The sequence below is a fragment of the Saccostrea echinata genome, unplaced genomic scaffold (assembly GCF_033153115.1).
Source record: "Saccostrea echinata isolate AGI-Se365-2 ecotype Australia unplaced genomic scaffold, CSIRO_AGI_Sech_v1 ptg000025l, whole genome shotgun sequence".
Classification (NCBI taxonomy): Eukaryota; Metazoa; Mollusca; class Bivalvia; order Ostreida; family Ostreidae; genus Saccostrea; species Saccostrea echinata.
Window position 1 is genome coordinate 19,444,916 of NW_026889774.1, and position 16,066 is coordinate 19,460,981.

Sequence of the window (16,066 nt, forward strand, 5' to 3'; positions counted from 1 at the left end):
ATACCTCAACCAAATTTAGCTTGTCTATACAGGTGAATTGTCGGTTTTGTTCAGGCTGATGTTTCCTAGAATTCTTTACTTCTAAGTAAATGAATTCTTGGAAAGGATTCGAATTGAAGTGTTCCTATCTTGATGGTTTTGACCTCGATTTTAGTTTGACTGTCTTTAAAGATATACCTTCGACTAATTTTTTTATTTTTTGAAAATCTTGTAGATAAAAGTCTGAACGAAGAGAAAACTTACAACATCACTGGAAAAGGGACATGTCGATTGAAACAATTGATAGATACTTGTCTCAATCTATGTACATTTTTATATCTGTTCTTTTGTGTTGTTTTCCTTTTATATCAATGAAATATATGGAGATAACGAATTGTAATCAAGCCCAAAAAGTCCATTCAAACAATAGAAATTGGGAGCAGAGCAAACACAGACCTCTATAAAACATCAGAAGTGGAATCAGGTGCCATGGAGGAGAGAGCATCCCTTGCCGACCGGTCACACCCGCCGTGTGCACCTTGTCATGATCATGAGAAACGGAAAAATCCGTAGTCAATTCAATGTTTAAATAATGACCTATCAATTAGTATGAAAAATGTCAGTCAGCATTCGACTTAATGATAGATTGTATTTGCCGACAAGGCCATTGTATCGACCATAGAACTTGATAAATGATGACTTAAAACGAGACTGTTGATATCCTTGTTTCATCAACTTGTTAGTCAATAGCTTGCCTCGTTTTTATAAATTGTTCGCACGTGGAGCATGCTCTTGCGTATCAAATCAGCTTGGATATATAAACCCCATATGCAGGTGATAAGAGTATATTGCTAGATAAGTAAGGGAAGTTGACATTAAAAAAAGTTGAAGTCATCACGTTTATTTTAGAAACAGAGTCTACAGTCATAGTAGGAACATTATTACCCCAGATTTTAGCGCTATGCTACATTAATTTTATTTTTTAACATTTATCTACTGTCGACTTTCTTTTTATGTTCTGTGTCGCATAACTTTTTAAAAAAAATTTTGATTTTTTTTTTTTGCTCGAATCTGAGGCATCGGTTAAGCTTTTTTTGTACTAGAGCACTGTGAGTGCCAGGCCCGTAGAACGCGTGGAGGGGGGACTGGGTATAGCCTTTTGCTATAGTAAATTTTCATTTAGATGCTGCCCCTCCCTTCCTTGTTGCTGTAAGATCAGAAATGGCAAATTCCAGGATTGTGAAGAAAAAAAATACCAGAGAGTAAGAGAAAGGTCCAACCCCTTGCTCCCCCACTCTACGAAATAGGATTTTGGGGTCCGGACAATTTACGTGTTTTTCCCGCCCCCCCCCCCCCTTTTAAATACGTTGCTAAGGGGTGAGTGGGTCTTGGATCGGTGACTCAGAGACAAATCCACACGAACACAGTTATATATAACTAAAAATCAGTTCGTTCCATCAGTAATCCGTTCGAAAATTATTTGTCATTGTTGGTTGTGTATCGGTATTTAGTCAAAGCATAGCCTTAGGTCTATGGTCAAAGAGAAATGTCCATTAAAGAGATTTTTTTTCAAAATTACGAAAGTCGATCAAAATAAAGACTAATTAAGCAATGAATTTGAAACAAACAGTTTTTTTAGCATTCTATTTTTGGCAAAACCTTGACTTAAGAGCTTAAAAATTACTCATCTAAATTTCTCTGCAATTACACGGTAAAACAAACACGTTTGTTTAATCTTGGGTCATCTCTTTAATGGACTGAAATAAATATTCTCCCCCCCCCCCAGAAAGAAAGAAAAATAGAATTGAAATATTTAAATACAAAATTACAAGCGAATAGATATATAACTAAAACACAAAAGTGTCTCAAAAGAATATGATATGCTATTCACGTTCTGAATTTAAATATTTTTGTACTAGCAGTATCTCTTCCTGCGATTAACAGTACTAGGAATCCGCAGTGCATGGTTATTTCAAAGAAACCTTAAAGGCTAATGACAGAATAATGACCTGACAGACACATTTAGATGGATTTTTTTTATTCTTGGATTGTAAAATGAGCAGTTAGTGGATAATTGATATAAGAATTGCGCTCTTGTGACACTTCCCAATAAGTTAAGCCCAAAAGTCATGTTGATTGATGGCTGGTTGCGCAATTTACAGCTGAAATTGCAAATGAAACCTGCGAAAACTGACACAGGCAATAAAACAGCTTCGCTTATAAGAAACTATTATACCTCGAAATATTTTTTTCTTGAAAGTAAAAGGAAGATTTATTTACTATTTTTTTTCTGATCTACACATCTATAAGTATATACACGTCTTGATTTCGCTCATTTATTTGTGACGGTAACCAAATGCCCTTCGACTTCGGTTGAGCCAAGGAAGAATGTTGTTGTGAATTTCGTATTGTTGTAGTGTTGTACATTTTGAATTTACCTGGTGGCAGTAAAAACAAAATTTACAACGGTTGTCATGTTGTAAATTTTGTATTTACTGCCACCCGGTAAATTCAAAATTTACAACTTGACATTGTCATCAGAGCCAGTAAAAAGGTATATATATATAATGTAATTATGCTGCAATAGAAATGAACATCAACATGGCTAATATTGGGAGTGATACGTACATACATGTACATGTATTTTTCTCGTGATATTTATTAATTTTATGTTTTTCAAAAACAAGCTTCCGCTAAACAAAAAGGAGTTTTCCACATATTGTTTTTAAAATATGTTTTATTGTCGGTAAATTATTTCTTTAAGAACTAATATGCCATGCTTTTAACAAGGGGAAAAATACAGTCTCGATGTAGATCAGATAGAACACGAAGATAAGATCAAATTACACAAAAAATAATTTTATATTTTTAAAAATATTTATCTTTATTCTAATTTAAACAAACCATTTTAGTTATCATTGTATTAATAAAATTTTATTTACTGGGTATTTCTTTTTTTAAACTAGACTCTTCCTCAGAGCATTTTTCTACAAGTATTCCTCTTGATATACTAGAGTAGCATTAGTATAGGACAATATACATGTACATGTAATCTATGTACATTCTCTGGGGATTTGAAGTTGTACTGGGACTGTGAAAAAGAAGTGCTCTGTCAGGACGATGGCAGTTAAATGCCTTGGTGGAATGATATCTTTGAAATTCAATAAGATATCACAGTTCAAAAGATAAGAAGAAGTGTTTTCCGGGAAATGTGAAGTCCTGCCAGTTGTTTATATCCTTATCAATCACCACAAGGTTATATATACAATCAATGTTACAATGTACCTTCAAACAAAACGGGGAATGTAATAAAATATATCTGTCTTGTTTTTCATACATCAAAGTTACTTGTATATGTCTCCGTATTCTTAAACCATGAGAAAATAAATTAATTAACTCTAAAATTGCTTAATGGAACACACTGATCAATATTTTCAGAGTTTAAACGTAAGAAATTCTGAAGATTAAGACCTTAACTGCTTTCATGCAACTCCAAAAAACCCCTAATCAAAGGATTTTTAAAGTGTTGTCTCAATAATTAATGCGCCCTTTTTGATGAAATAATTAAAAGGAGAAATTGGTATTTGTACACTGATATTGATGTAGCTCTACAGTAACTGTATTGAATCAAGGGCGAAACTTTATCAGCCACGTCAGAAAAAGTTAACCTGTCTTGAACGCTGCTGCTATGCTATTTCGAACTTGAATATACCTTCTGTCTATGTCGGGTGTTGACCTTTGGCTAAGATTTGAAAATGTTCATCTAGGAAACTGTGACCAATTCTCTCATTCGATCGATACCGAGTTCGCTTAGTGAACATTTTAAATGTTCACGATCCGAAACTCTGAACAAGTTAATTGTAACTCTTAGAACATGGTAATTAGTCTCTCACGAATATTTTAAAGTGAAATTTGTGTAAATTTTGAACCACTTTTTAAAAAAAAAAAATTGATTTCTCAGCAAAACCAGTCAATATGTGTTTTTTTCTCAGCATATCTACTAATTCTTTATTTCAGGACATTCAAAAATATCTTACCATCATAAGACAGATTCAGATCTTTACATAACTACACCGAGAATAGATTCTGGGATTTTTTAGCTGGACTTCAGTAGCTCGCTGGTCTGAAAAAAATTGGGATGGACGACCAGAGATCCGATGTGTCAATATATTTTTGGGAGAGCTACAGTTCTGCGGCTAGGGTTTTTTTTCCTGTCATTATGACCTCTTATTATGAGTCACAGCGACCCGGGAATGCTTTGATATACATGTATATGATATATTAATTGTTTCCTGGGTGCTAATTTTTTTTTACGTTTTCATCAGGTCAAAAAGAATAACTAAATACAACCAGTATATACTACATAGACACTTACAGATGGTGTACGAGTAGATGAAAAGATAAACATCTGGGTTTACTTTTGATCAGTGAACATATCTCTGGTCAATATCACATGTTGGTTTCATAATATATCGTATGAAATTGACATAGTAGACATTTATTCAATATTTATTGAAAGTGTTGTTGCCAGAAAATTGAGCACAGGAATTTGCTAATTGAAACAATTCTCGTCAGCTTGCGTAAAGTTGTCAACATTGTTCAATATGCCTCTTTATTTAAAATTCTATATAATTGTTGCATGTTTTTGGCTAAGGATTTATTAAGACAACGTTGTACAGCACTGAGGATATTTCTGTTCTTGTATTTCCTTCAGTAATAGACACTATTGTCATGACTTCAAATGACCCCAAATTACGAGACAGAAACCTACATATCACTACTTAAAAATTGTTTACTATCTCTCTCGCTTCGTTCAAAAAAGTTTTATCTTTATATTTATCAGAATAACAAAAGAAGCTCCATTTAAATGTCATTCAGTGTCAGGAAGATTCTTTTTTCTTCGAACGTCTTTTTCAGTCAACGTCTACGTATAATAGCATTTACCGGTATTTGAAATGAACATAACAATAAATTTATTTTTATTTTTCTCTCTAAATTAAAGAAAGTCTGACATTTTTTGAAATGGGATGTCTCTATTTGAAACTATCTACTTGAAATATATATATATTCAAGTGTATACTTATATGTATATAAGATTTTTTCGTTTCCTTCACCTTTCACAGGTGTATACTGAGATTATACACGTCACAGATCTACAACACTCATTTTGCAATATACCTCAGAATATACGTCTGACCATAACAACCTGTGGTAATTACCAATACATTTGATTTCCCATGGTAGACCATTACTACTTGTAAAATCCAACCACATAACGAATAAGAACATCGACAGAATACCCAGTCGTACCGATTCAATTAGCATGTCAACAATTCTACTCGATTCCATTGTGTGGAAAAGGAGATGATGATCTAATTAAATCGAAATTTGGATTCAGAGTTTAATTGGCTTGTTTTCATTACCAGCTGATACTAATACCCTAAGATTAAATTCGTGTACAATGTTCTTATGTTTATTTATTATATATATATATATTGACCTCAAGTAAAATAACAGTAAAACTCAGAAATATCAGGCATAGTAGTCAATCAAGTTAACAAAATTGTGCGTGCACGTGTTTGAAGTAGCATTTATAATTTTTGAAAAATGAAAAAGCAACGAATTTGTTGTAGGTTTTCCCCCTTAGAGAACGTTCTGATAAAAATTATATGTCCTATACCTTAATTCCAAACATTTCCCAAATCGATAAATTGCATAATATTTTGATATATTTGGATTTATTGAAATGAGCTTCCAGGGGAAAAGAAATCTAAATCAATAAATCAAAGAAACAGTCAGGGCAAAAGTCTTTAAAAATCAGATTTTGTTTTAAAAAATTACCTTGTGAAAGTTTAGAGTTTCCATCGCTGTATCATTGGTTTTGTTTTGCATTACATCCATTGTAACATTGGTATCGGTCATTTTGCCCCCCTAGATAAAATCCCACTTTGTCTTCTATCTAAATAGACAACACAGAACAAAAAAGGTGCACGATCAGAGATCAGGTCGGAGGATTATATACTAGCAGAGCACAATCGATCCCGAGCCTTTTTTCTTCCTTCCTGCTCGCTGATCTCTTTATACAGAGGTTTTGGAAATCCTGAAAAAATAATCATTACAGAAAACTTAACTACGTGCTTGCACATTATTCAGTGCAAAACGCTCTTCTGAGTTAAGTCTGTTCATTTCTTGACTTTTGTGTAAGTTTCACAGTCCTGCTGATTTTTGGGTGGAAATAAAGCTTCCTAGAGAATTAATTTCCATGGGCACCTTAAATTTCATCTTGTCTTTATGTATTTGACCTGACCTGCACGCATTTCTTCAGTGAGCATCTTGACATGCAAACAGATACACTTGACTTTAGTCTAGATCTTTATAAGATATAAAATTCAGAAGTGTAGCAGTGGAGAACATTTTATGCAACACAAAATTTGAATGGGTTAAAGTTACGGTATTTTGTAATTACATGTATTTATTCAAAGAAAAAAAATATGTCACAAATGTTATAATGATTTTAAGGCATTGTTTTGGTGTTCGAAAATACATTATTTTAGATGTAATAAACAAATCTGTTGTCCAATACTTAAGCTACGATTAAATATTTCCATTCAAAATTCTGGGGCAAATTGAATGTTTTCTATTTATGTATATACTATATAGAATACCAGCAAATCTGTTTCTTATATCTCAATTCTTGAATTCATAAAAACGGAAAATATTTTTACTGGCAACTTTATTACACAATAAACGTCGAAACTGTGATATTAAATTTAGTGCTGCTTTGCAAATATGGCATTATACATTCTACGTATGCATTTTATTCTTTATACTGTCTACATCAGCTCAAAGACAGTAGTAAAGAACTTTATCAACGAATTAAAGAAGTCGTTGAAAAGAAAATGTTTCTATCACAATGAAAAAGTTTACTGTTTAACGATTCATGTTAAGCTATTATTCTGTTTCTAAAACAAGTTGTCATAACTGAAAAAAATATGAAATTGGTAGAGGCCTATCTCACGAATGTTTTGTTCATTGAATATGTTGATTACATGTAATTATATTGAAAGTTCGGTCCAAATATCCCAAACTGCTCATGTACACATTTTGAGAGTTTAACATTTATATTTTACCTTGGCGATACCGAATCTGAAACATTTGGATCACTTACCGTCTTTTGTAATAGCTTTCTTTTTTTACTGTATTAAATTTCAAGAATTGCAGGTGTAAATAACTGATATCCACTGCTTATATTTCAGAAGTATAAGTAATGGATTCACCATTTCGAAACAGAAATATTTTTTATTGTATCATTACAATAATGCTTAATTAAATCTGATGGACTGTGTACGTTATGTTCTTCGAATAGTACAGAAGATGAGTAGCACTTTTTGCTTCATTGTACCTCATGTTCAAATCTTAGAGCAATCGTTTTTACCAGTATTGGATTTAAACCAACTTCGACCATTACGTCAGATTCAGAGAAACCGCAAAATTCTTGTACTCGGCATATACTTACAGACAACCTATTATATATAGTAAACGCAATGCATAATACCACTGTATTTTTATTGAATTTGTATTGTTAAAAGTGATATATATAGGCCCGATCTGTCGGGTGTTTTCCTATTATATATATATCTTAATGTTATGATTATACATAATCCGTCACTATAATAATCCATTTACTTACTGTGTATGATGCTCAATAATTATCCATTTGTGGGTAAATAATTCCCACTGAAAACAACTGAACAATTTCAATGTAGCTGAAACCTTTAATACTCTAATAGTTTTATACTACTCATAAATTCTATATTTTGCCTCAGCTGCACTTCATAAATTAGTTGGGTAAGATCAAAAGCAGCTCTAATAACTAGGTATACACTTTGATTTTGACTATAATTAATTTATCTTTAAATATGATGAATTCTTAGCATGCAAATGAAGGTGTTGATTCCGTATTTTTACTTTGATTCGTTTGAAGGGGGGTTGGGGGGGGGGGGGTTGGAGATATTTTAATGTCTCATCGGGTGACACATTTGAGAGTTGCAAGATGGGGGTAAGTTTGTTTCTTTACTCTAGGAGAAAATTAACTACACTGTTACATATATATGAAGACTTATCATTTCATTATCAATAGAGGATTTCCAGAAACTCAAGAGAAGTTAAAACTAAAAAAGTCAAGGTAAAAGAAAAAGATAATATTGCTATTATATGTAGGAGAGTAGATAATGGGTTTTCTATGTGTGGAATAGAAGAATAGAAGATAATGTGTATTGTATGTGTGGGACAGCTAGTAGATAATGTGTATTGTATGTGTGGGACAGCTAGTAGATAATGTGTATTGTATGTGTGGGACAGCTAGTAGATAATGTGTATTGTATGTGTGGAATAGAAGATAATGTGTATTGTATGTGTGGGACAGCTAGTAGATAATGTGTATTGTATGTGTGGGACAGCTAGTAGATAATGTGTATTGTATGTGTGGAATAGAAGATAATGTGTATTGTATGTGTGGGACAGCTAGTAGATAATGTGTATTGTATGTGTGGGACAGCTAGTAGATAATGTGTATTGTATGTGTGGGACAGCTAGTAGATAATGTGTATTGTATGTGTGGAATAGAAGATAATGTGTATTGTATGTGTGGGACAGCTAGTAGATAATGTGTATTGTATGTGTGGGACAGCTAGTAGATAATGTGTATTGTATGTGTGGGACAGCTAGTAGATAATGTGTATTGTATGTGTGGAATAGAAGATAATGTGTATTGTATGTGTGGAATAGAAGATAATGTGTATTGTATGTGTGGGACAGCTAGTAGACAATGTTTATTGTATGTGTATTGTATGTGTGGGACAGCTAGTAGATAATGTATATTGTATTTGTGGGACAGCTAGTAGATAATATGTGTTTTATGTGTGGGACAGTTAGTTGAAAATGTGTATTGTATTTTTGGGACAACTAGTAGATAATGTGTATTGTAAGTGTGGGACAGTAAGTAGAAAATGTGTATTGTATGTGTGGGACAGCTAGTAGATAATGTGTATTGTAAGTGTGGAACAGTTAGTAGAAAATGTGTATTGTATTTGTGGGACAGCTTTTAGATATTGTGTATTGTATGTGTGGGACAGTTAGTAGAAAATGTGTATTGTATTTGTGGGACAGTTAGTAGATAATGTGTATTGTAAGTGTGGGACACTTAATAGAAAATGTGTATTGTATGTGTGGGACAGTTAGTAGATAATGTGCATTGTATTTGTAGGACAGCTAGTAGGTGTGTATTCTATGCATGGGATAAAAAAACGATAAGTATTATACGTCTTTTGTTGATTTCATGTATTACTTTTTTGTAAATATTGTATATATTACTATGGATTCTTCTAAATATTGTTTACAGTTTTCACAATCAAACTGTATATGGAAGTTTGTTATATATACATTATATATGGGATGAAAATCTTCCTCAAGCTTACAACAAAAAATTTTGTGGAAACTGACACAGATTTTACAGGAAACATGGATTTTTTCCAACTCTGTTCTAATTATTTCTTCAGAGGTCAAGCCGTAATAGTTGTAGAGTTTTTAAATAACGCGAACAAGTCTGAGATAAACTTTCCGGTTCAGATATTAATGCAATGAGATGCGATGAAAACTTATATTTGCACTGTACAAATAGTTACATTTAAACAAAAGCTTTGCAATGCGATAACATTTTCCGTATTTTTAGAAATCTGTGTCATTCATTAGCAAACATTTCAAACATGGCAATCAAACCTAATCCATTTCAGTAATCTTAAATTTCACAGTGTTAATTTCAAATTGAATTCAGAACATAAATTCACACTACGTTTTCTACTTGTAAATCCATTTGGAAAAAAAAGAATGAAATAAATCTAAAACACGAGAGCTTGCATCAGACTTTGCTTGACAGATAAGGAACTTTCAAGTTTTGGATAGGGTCTACCATTATTCAAACTGAACCAGAATTCACTTGAATATTATATGCTATTATTCAATAAACTACGAATGATCCTTTAGCGTAAATTTTAAGATTTCTTTCAAAAAGTATTAAGTTTAGCAAAGCAATGAATTTGGAAATATGTGTAGATTTAATGCTAGTATAAGATTTATGATAAAATAAAAACGACATTAAAAGACTTCCTATCTAGAGAGATAAAAACTATTTCTTAAGTTGAAAACAAAACACGTCATCTCATATTACATTGAAAATACCGGTATCGTGATATGGAATTGTTCGTATATGTTTTAGTACTAAGATATTCTTTTAAAGGGGCAATATTGGTTTTCTGTATTGATTCATCAGCAAAAATAAAAGCAGTATTTAATGGGAAATACCTGTAGCTAAATCTAATTACAAAAATTAAAGATCAAATCCAGAACAGTTCATCCCAACCACAATTGCACGAAGAAACATGTTTTATGTGCCATTTACATTTCCAACTAATTTCTTTATGATAACTCTTTGAAAGTTAAGCGTGTTGATTTCTCGATAATTACAAGTGATGTAATTTCGCCAAACGAAAGGTCAAGTGCGTAATGTCCTGACGTCTGTTTAACAGAGTGGACGTTCGCAAGCGCTCGCCAAAATTCTTTAACTCTCCAGAAATGTCATCGGTCATTTGCACAATTATTTTGTTAAAAAATATTCTGATTATACACACAAGTGAATGTTAAAAAAAACATTTTGATTGTACACACAAGTACTGTGAAGTTGATATTAAAAAGAGGCTGGAGTTTCTGATCGACAATATCTATGTGGTTTTTGGAGACCATGTCTTCCAATAATCTGTTGGAATTCCCATGGGCACTAATTGAGCCCCGTTATTAACCGACCTATTTCTGTATTCGTATGAAGCAGAAATTATTCAGAAACTTCTACATGAAAAGAAAATGTCTCTTGCTGTGGCCTCGCATTCAACATTCAGATATATCGACGATGTTTTATCAATTAACAATATTCATTTTCATTCCTACGTTGACTCAATATATTCCTTTAAACTCTAAATAGAAGACATCAAAGAGTCTGACACATCTTTTTCATATTAAGATATTTTACTAGAAAAAGACGTTAATGGTAACTTAACAACAAAATTTTATGATAAACGTGAAGACTTCAACTTTTCTATCGTCAACTTCCCTCATTTATGAAGCAATATGCCATTATTATCATCTGCCTATGGCGTTTATGTCTCCCAGCTGATTCGATACGCAAAAGCATACTCTACGTATCGAACAATTTCTAAAACGAGACAAGCTATTGACAAATAAGTAGATGGCACAAGGATATCAACTTTCTCTTTTAAAGTCAACATTTTGCAAATTCTGTGGTCGATACAATGACCTTTTCAGCAAATACAATCTGTCGTTAAATCGAATGTTGACTGACGTTCTTCATACAAATTATAAGGCCATTATTTTATATTATGGAATTGTCTACTGAGTTTTTCCGTTTGCCCGATCATGACGATGAGCACACGGCGGGTGTACCGGTCGAGAGGGGATGTTTATTCCTCCATGGCTACATCTCTGATGTTTTTAAGAGGTTCGTGTTTGCTCTGCTCCCAGTTTGAATTGTTTTAATGGACTTTTGAGCTTGATTACTGTTCGTTGTCTTCAAGCTTCATGCATGTCAATCTCCTGCGACTGTCTTTGTGTCTGACGTCAGTAGGAAATTAACATGGAATGCCTCGTGTATTTTATAATCTATTATAAAGCATTTTTTCATTTATATTTACATTTTTATTTCACGTATTAATGTCAATCTAAGGAACCGCTGTCTAGTTTGTTGGGTATGCCAGGGATATCAACGACAGTTAAAAACTTGGGATAATTTCTGCATAACCGACAAAAATCCGTCATACAATTATATCTAGACGTTACCATTCACAAGTTTATATATATATATATATATATACGCGTGTGGGACTTAGAAAATGATATTACATTGTATGTTTCTTTATACCATTACTTGTTTAATATTTTTTTAATGCATGTTTTAAAGTCTACGAGTTTTAGAGAAGTGTAACTACGTGTTCATAAACATAAAAATCTACACCATTAAAACCTTTAATTAGAATAATAAATTAATTCCGCAATCATACAAATTTTATCGCAATTAAGCTAATACTCTGAATAGTTATTATCAGATTCATGTTGAACTCTAGTAGATACTTCCGACCATGTTGAAGAAATGGTACAGAATCATTTATTACGTTTGTAGAATAATTTCCGATCCGCAAATTTATAAAAAAAAAAATAAATAAATAATGAAATAAAGGAACAAAATCTATTTAATAATTAAACTCTAGAATCTTTGTGACGTAAAACCACTGATATAGCGTTTATGATGATGAAAATTAAGTTAATGGTCTACAAATAACTCATACATTAAAGTTCGGATTTATATGCTAATCTGATAAGTAATCCAGTTTGCCTAAGTTGTAGAATTCTTTTTATATCAATGATTAATCGTAGCAAAAACATAAAAGCTATCATCGTTGCTGTCGAATTTGATTACTTTTGTTGCAAACCCGATGTCACAAAACAAATTTGATTATGTGATGTTTACATACATCATTTGTAATCAAATGAGTTTTCTTTTCAAGATGGAAATTACAAGGGCTTTATCAGATTGGGTGTTGACGGATAACATTTTACCATGTCATTAAAACCTTGTAGTTTCTGAGATAGATACAGCGAAATATTGGTCGTATACTTTGCAGCTGCAACGCCAAGTGAAAGAGGTACTGCATGATATCCAAAAGCACTTACGCCAAATTAAATACATGTGCGCGCTTCTAACAATATAATAACCATTCATTAAGCAATAGAAATCACTAATTGTGTCCATCTTTTGACAAATTTTTTAAGCTGAATCATTCTGCTTACTTAGAATCTTTCTCGCATTGTAGAAATAACTAGAGGTACTGTGAGCACTGAGCTCGCAAAATGATACCCCATATGAGTATAGTGGCAAAATCCATTTTTTGCTGTAGGAAAGCCCAAATTCTGTAGGATCGAAACGAAAAATACTTAAATAGGAGGGGCACAATGACCCTATGTAATAAAGATTCTGTGAAAATCTCATTAAATTTCAGTCAGTGCCAAAGGATGTGTTGTGGATAAGAGAAGGGTACCCTCCATGTAATAAAGTTTTGCTGTGAGAAACCCCATATATCAGTCCGATCAAATTGTAAAATAGAAGGTGCACAATGGCACTATTTGAAAAAAAAAAACATTCCGTGAAAGTCTAATTGAATTTTATTTATTTATTTAGGAGGTGTTGCAGATAAGAGTTGGGTACCCTCAAGTGTTACAGACGTATAGACGAAGGAACTACGGACGTACAGACGGACACCCCCATCATTATATACCACACGCTTTCCAAGCGGGGTGGGGGTGGGGGTATAAATATACAACAAATGTCATGCTTGTACTCTTCAACTTAATGCAAGACATTACCGTGTCAACAGCTTACCTTTGCCAATGAGACAAATCAGTTCAAATATCTAGCCAAGCCAAATCTTAATCAAGATTGCAACAGCTTACAATTTTTTTTTTTACCCAATCCTACAGGTAAGGTGAAAGTTTAGGCTTAACTATCATATATGTATTTTCACTTTCTATAGCACTGATAGGCAGATCTTTAAGGATAAAATTAGCCTCTAGGCTAGAGGCTAAATTTTTCTCGCGGACCTTTGTATACTTATTCCATAGGCGTCGGAACCGGGGGGTGGGGGGGGGGGCTGGGGGGCTTAACCCCCCTCCCCACTTTTTTTTGCAAAGATAGATATAATATAGGCATTGAACATTGGGATGTAAGTTTAGCCCCCCCCCCCCACTTTCAAGAGGCACAGGTTGCAGTGTAGTCAAAGAAGGGTAAGTGTTAGGGTTTGGAAAAAAATTGGTACTGAAAGAAGTCTCCCCCCCCCCCCCCCACGAAATAGGATTTTCGCATATCTGGACAATTAATATTTTTTCTTTTTCTCAATCTAAATGAAATTAGATGTTCCGAATCCGCTACCGCTTTTTTTTCCGATTTTTTTTCTCTTTCAATTAGCCCCCCCCCCTCCCCCTACTTTCAATTTGCTTCCGACGCCAATGTATTCTGAAAACGAACTCTATATATGGTGTGTGATGTATATTATGAGAAAAAAATAATCTGAATTTTAAAATGCATGGAACTGCGCATTATTCAAATTCTTTATTCCCAGTGCAATATAGGAATAAAATACACTTAGGGAGTCTAGCTTATTCTATTTCATAGGCATGAGTTTCAAGACTTATATAAAATTAGATATTTTCATCTAAAACGATAAAATAATCATAACCCAATACAGTTTTTACACAGGCACTTGACGTTTAACTTTTAAACCTTTCTCTATAACTAATGTGGGGATATTTTTAATAAAGAGAAAGGTTTAAAACGTCAAGTGCCTGGGAGCTTTTAGTGGATTTCCATTCATTTAGATTATTTCTAAATAACTACACGAAAAAATAAGATGGAAATGCAGTAAACTGTTTTTTTTTTTTTTTTTTTTTTTTGTTTTACTGAATTGACGTTCGGGTTCGAAATTACATTTAAAGCAACGGGATTGTGATTCGTATAATGCTTACACATCATAACAAGAGATGCCTCAATCAATTTAAATGTTTGAGTTGTTTTGGTAATGTTTCTTTCCTCCTTTAAATGTAATCTAATCTGCAGTAAAGAGTAGATAGTGATATGTTTGCATGCGAAATATTCGAGAATACATCCTTACATTAAGACGAACACATACTGTACAGGTCAGATTCAACCTCTTGACATGCTTGATGTAGCATGTACATACTGTAGCTTGAATAAGCAAGATAATAGCTTTATTTAGCTATTCCAAATAGTCTGATTAAGTTATCTTTTGAATAGACTTTTAAAGTGTTTATTCATACTTTGTGTATGAATAAAACAGAATTAATGTGAATATCTATCTACTATTCAAAATGTAGTTCTTGTGTCTTCCTCTAATAAAGGAAATTTTAATTTGATATTTTGCTTTTGAGAGTTACCAACATGTAGGCCCTATTTAAAAACTAGATAAACGACAGTTTCAGATCATTTTTGACAGCTGCAGATGACTTTAATAACCTGCATAGTGAACACAAATTGAAATTTTATTATCATTAAAACATCGATATTTTATTAAAACATTCTGAATTGCCATATACTATGGCACACATACATGTACATCAGACATTTGAGTTCACTGAAGAATGCTGTGATTTGCAACTACCATAAGAGTAAGATTGTAACTTTTATTTACTAAAATAGAAGGTTACTTAATGTTAAATTCTTGACTTATATGGGGAGTAAATTGATGTTATAATATGTAAACATTTTATGAACTTCTTTCAGTTATTCACTCACCTTCTGTATCTCAGTTGAACAATTTGTACAGTTTAGCACAATGTGAAGAAATTATACTTATCCATGCCTCACCATTCACTCATCTTCCCAAGTAAAGGGTTTTTGATCCGCTCTGCTCCACATATGTGGAGCGGAGCGGATCAAAAACCCTTGATTTGGGAAGATGCCATTCACTAGGTGTGAACAGGTACCCAGACAATAGAAAGATATATATCTTATGCTTTAAAGTGTTCAAAAGCAGCAAAGTTTAAACTCTCTTTGCTTTGCATAGCTTTCAATCTTGGTTAGGATTTGGCTTGGCTAGATATTTGGACTGATATGCCTTATTGGCAAAGGCATCATGCCAAATATCCAGACAAGCTGTGTCTCAGCTGGGATTATAGGTTGCTTTTTAAATAGTTCATGGCAGAAATATAAAAAGCATATTTGTGAAAAACTTCATGTAAATAGCTTAATAAAGCTAAATAGCTAATTCAAGCTTTATAACTTACATGTTATTGAGAGATTGTGCCGGACTTGATGAAGGCTGTATGTTTTAAGAACATCTACATGTATGATTTATCATATCAGCTGTACATGTAGTTAGAATAATCTTGCAACATGGGGTTTTATTTTACCCAGCTAAAGAGGAATGATGTTTTTATAGTGAAGTGACCTCAC

At 32.9% G+C, this 16,066-nt stretch overlaps 1 protein-coding gene across 1 annotated transcript in view; it reads right to left on the minus strand.

Moving 5' to 3' along the window:
* Positions 1-6,081, minus strand: part of LOC133192687 (cardioacceleratory peptide receptor-like) — a 36,778-nt gene extending 30,697 nt beyond the window's left edge. Inside the window, exon 1 of the mRNA XM_061328680.1 lies at positions 5,821-6,081. Within this exon, the coding sequence (XP_061184664.1) occupies positions 5,821-5,901 (81 nt within the window). The 5' untranslated portion in view covers positions 5,902-6,081. The remainder of the gene's footprint in view (positions 1-5,820) is intronic.
* Positions 6,082-16,066: the final 9,985 nt, after the last annotated feature.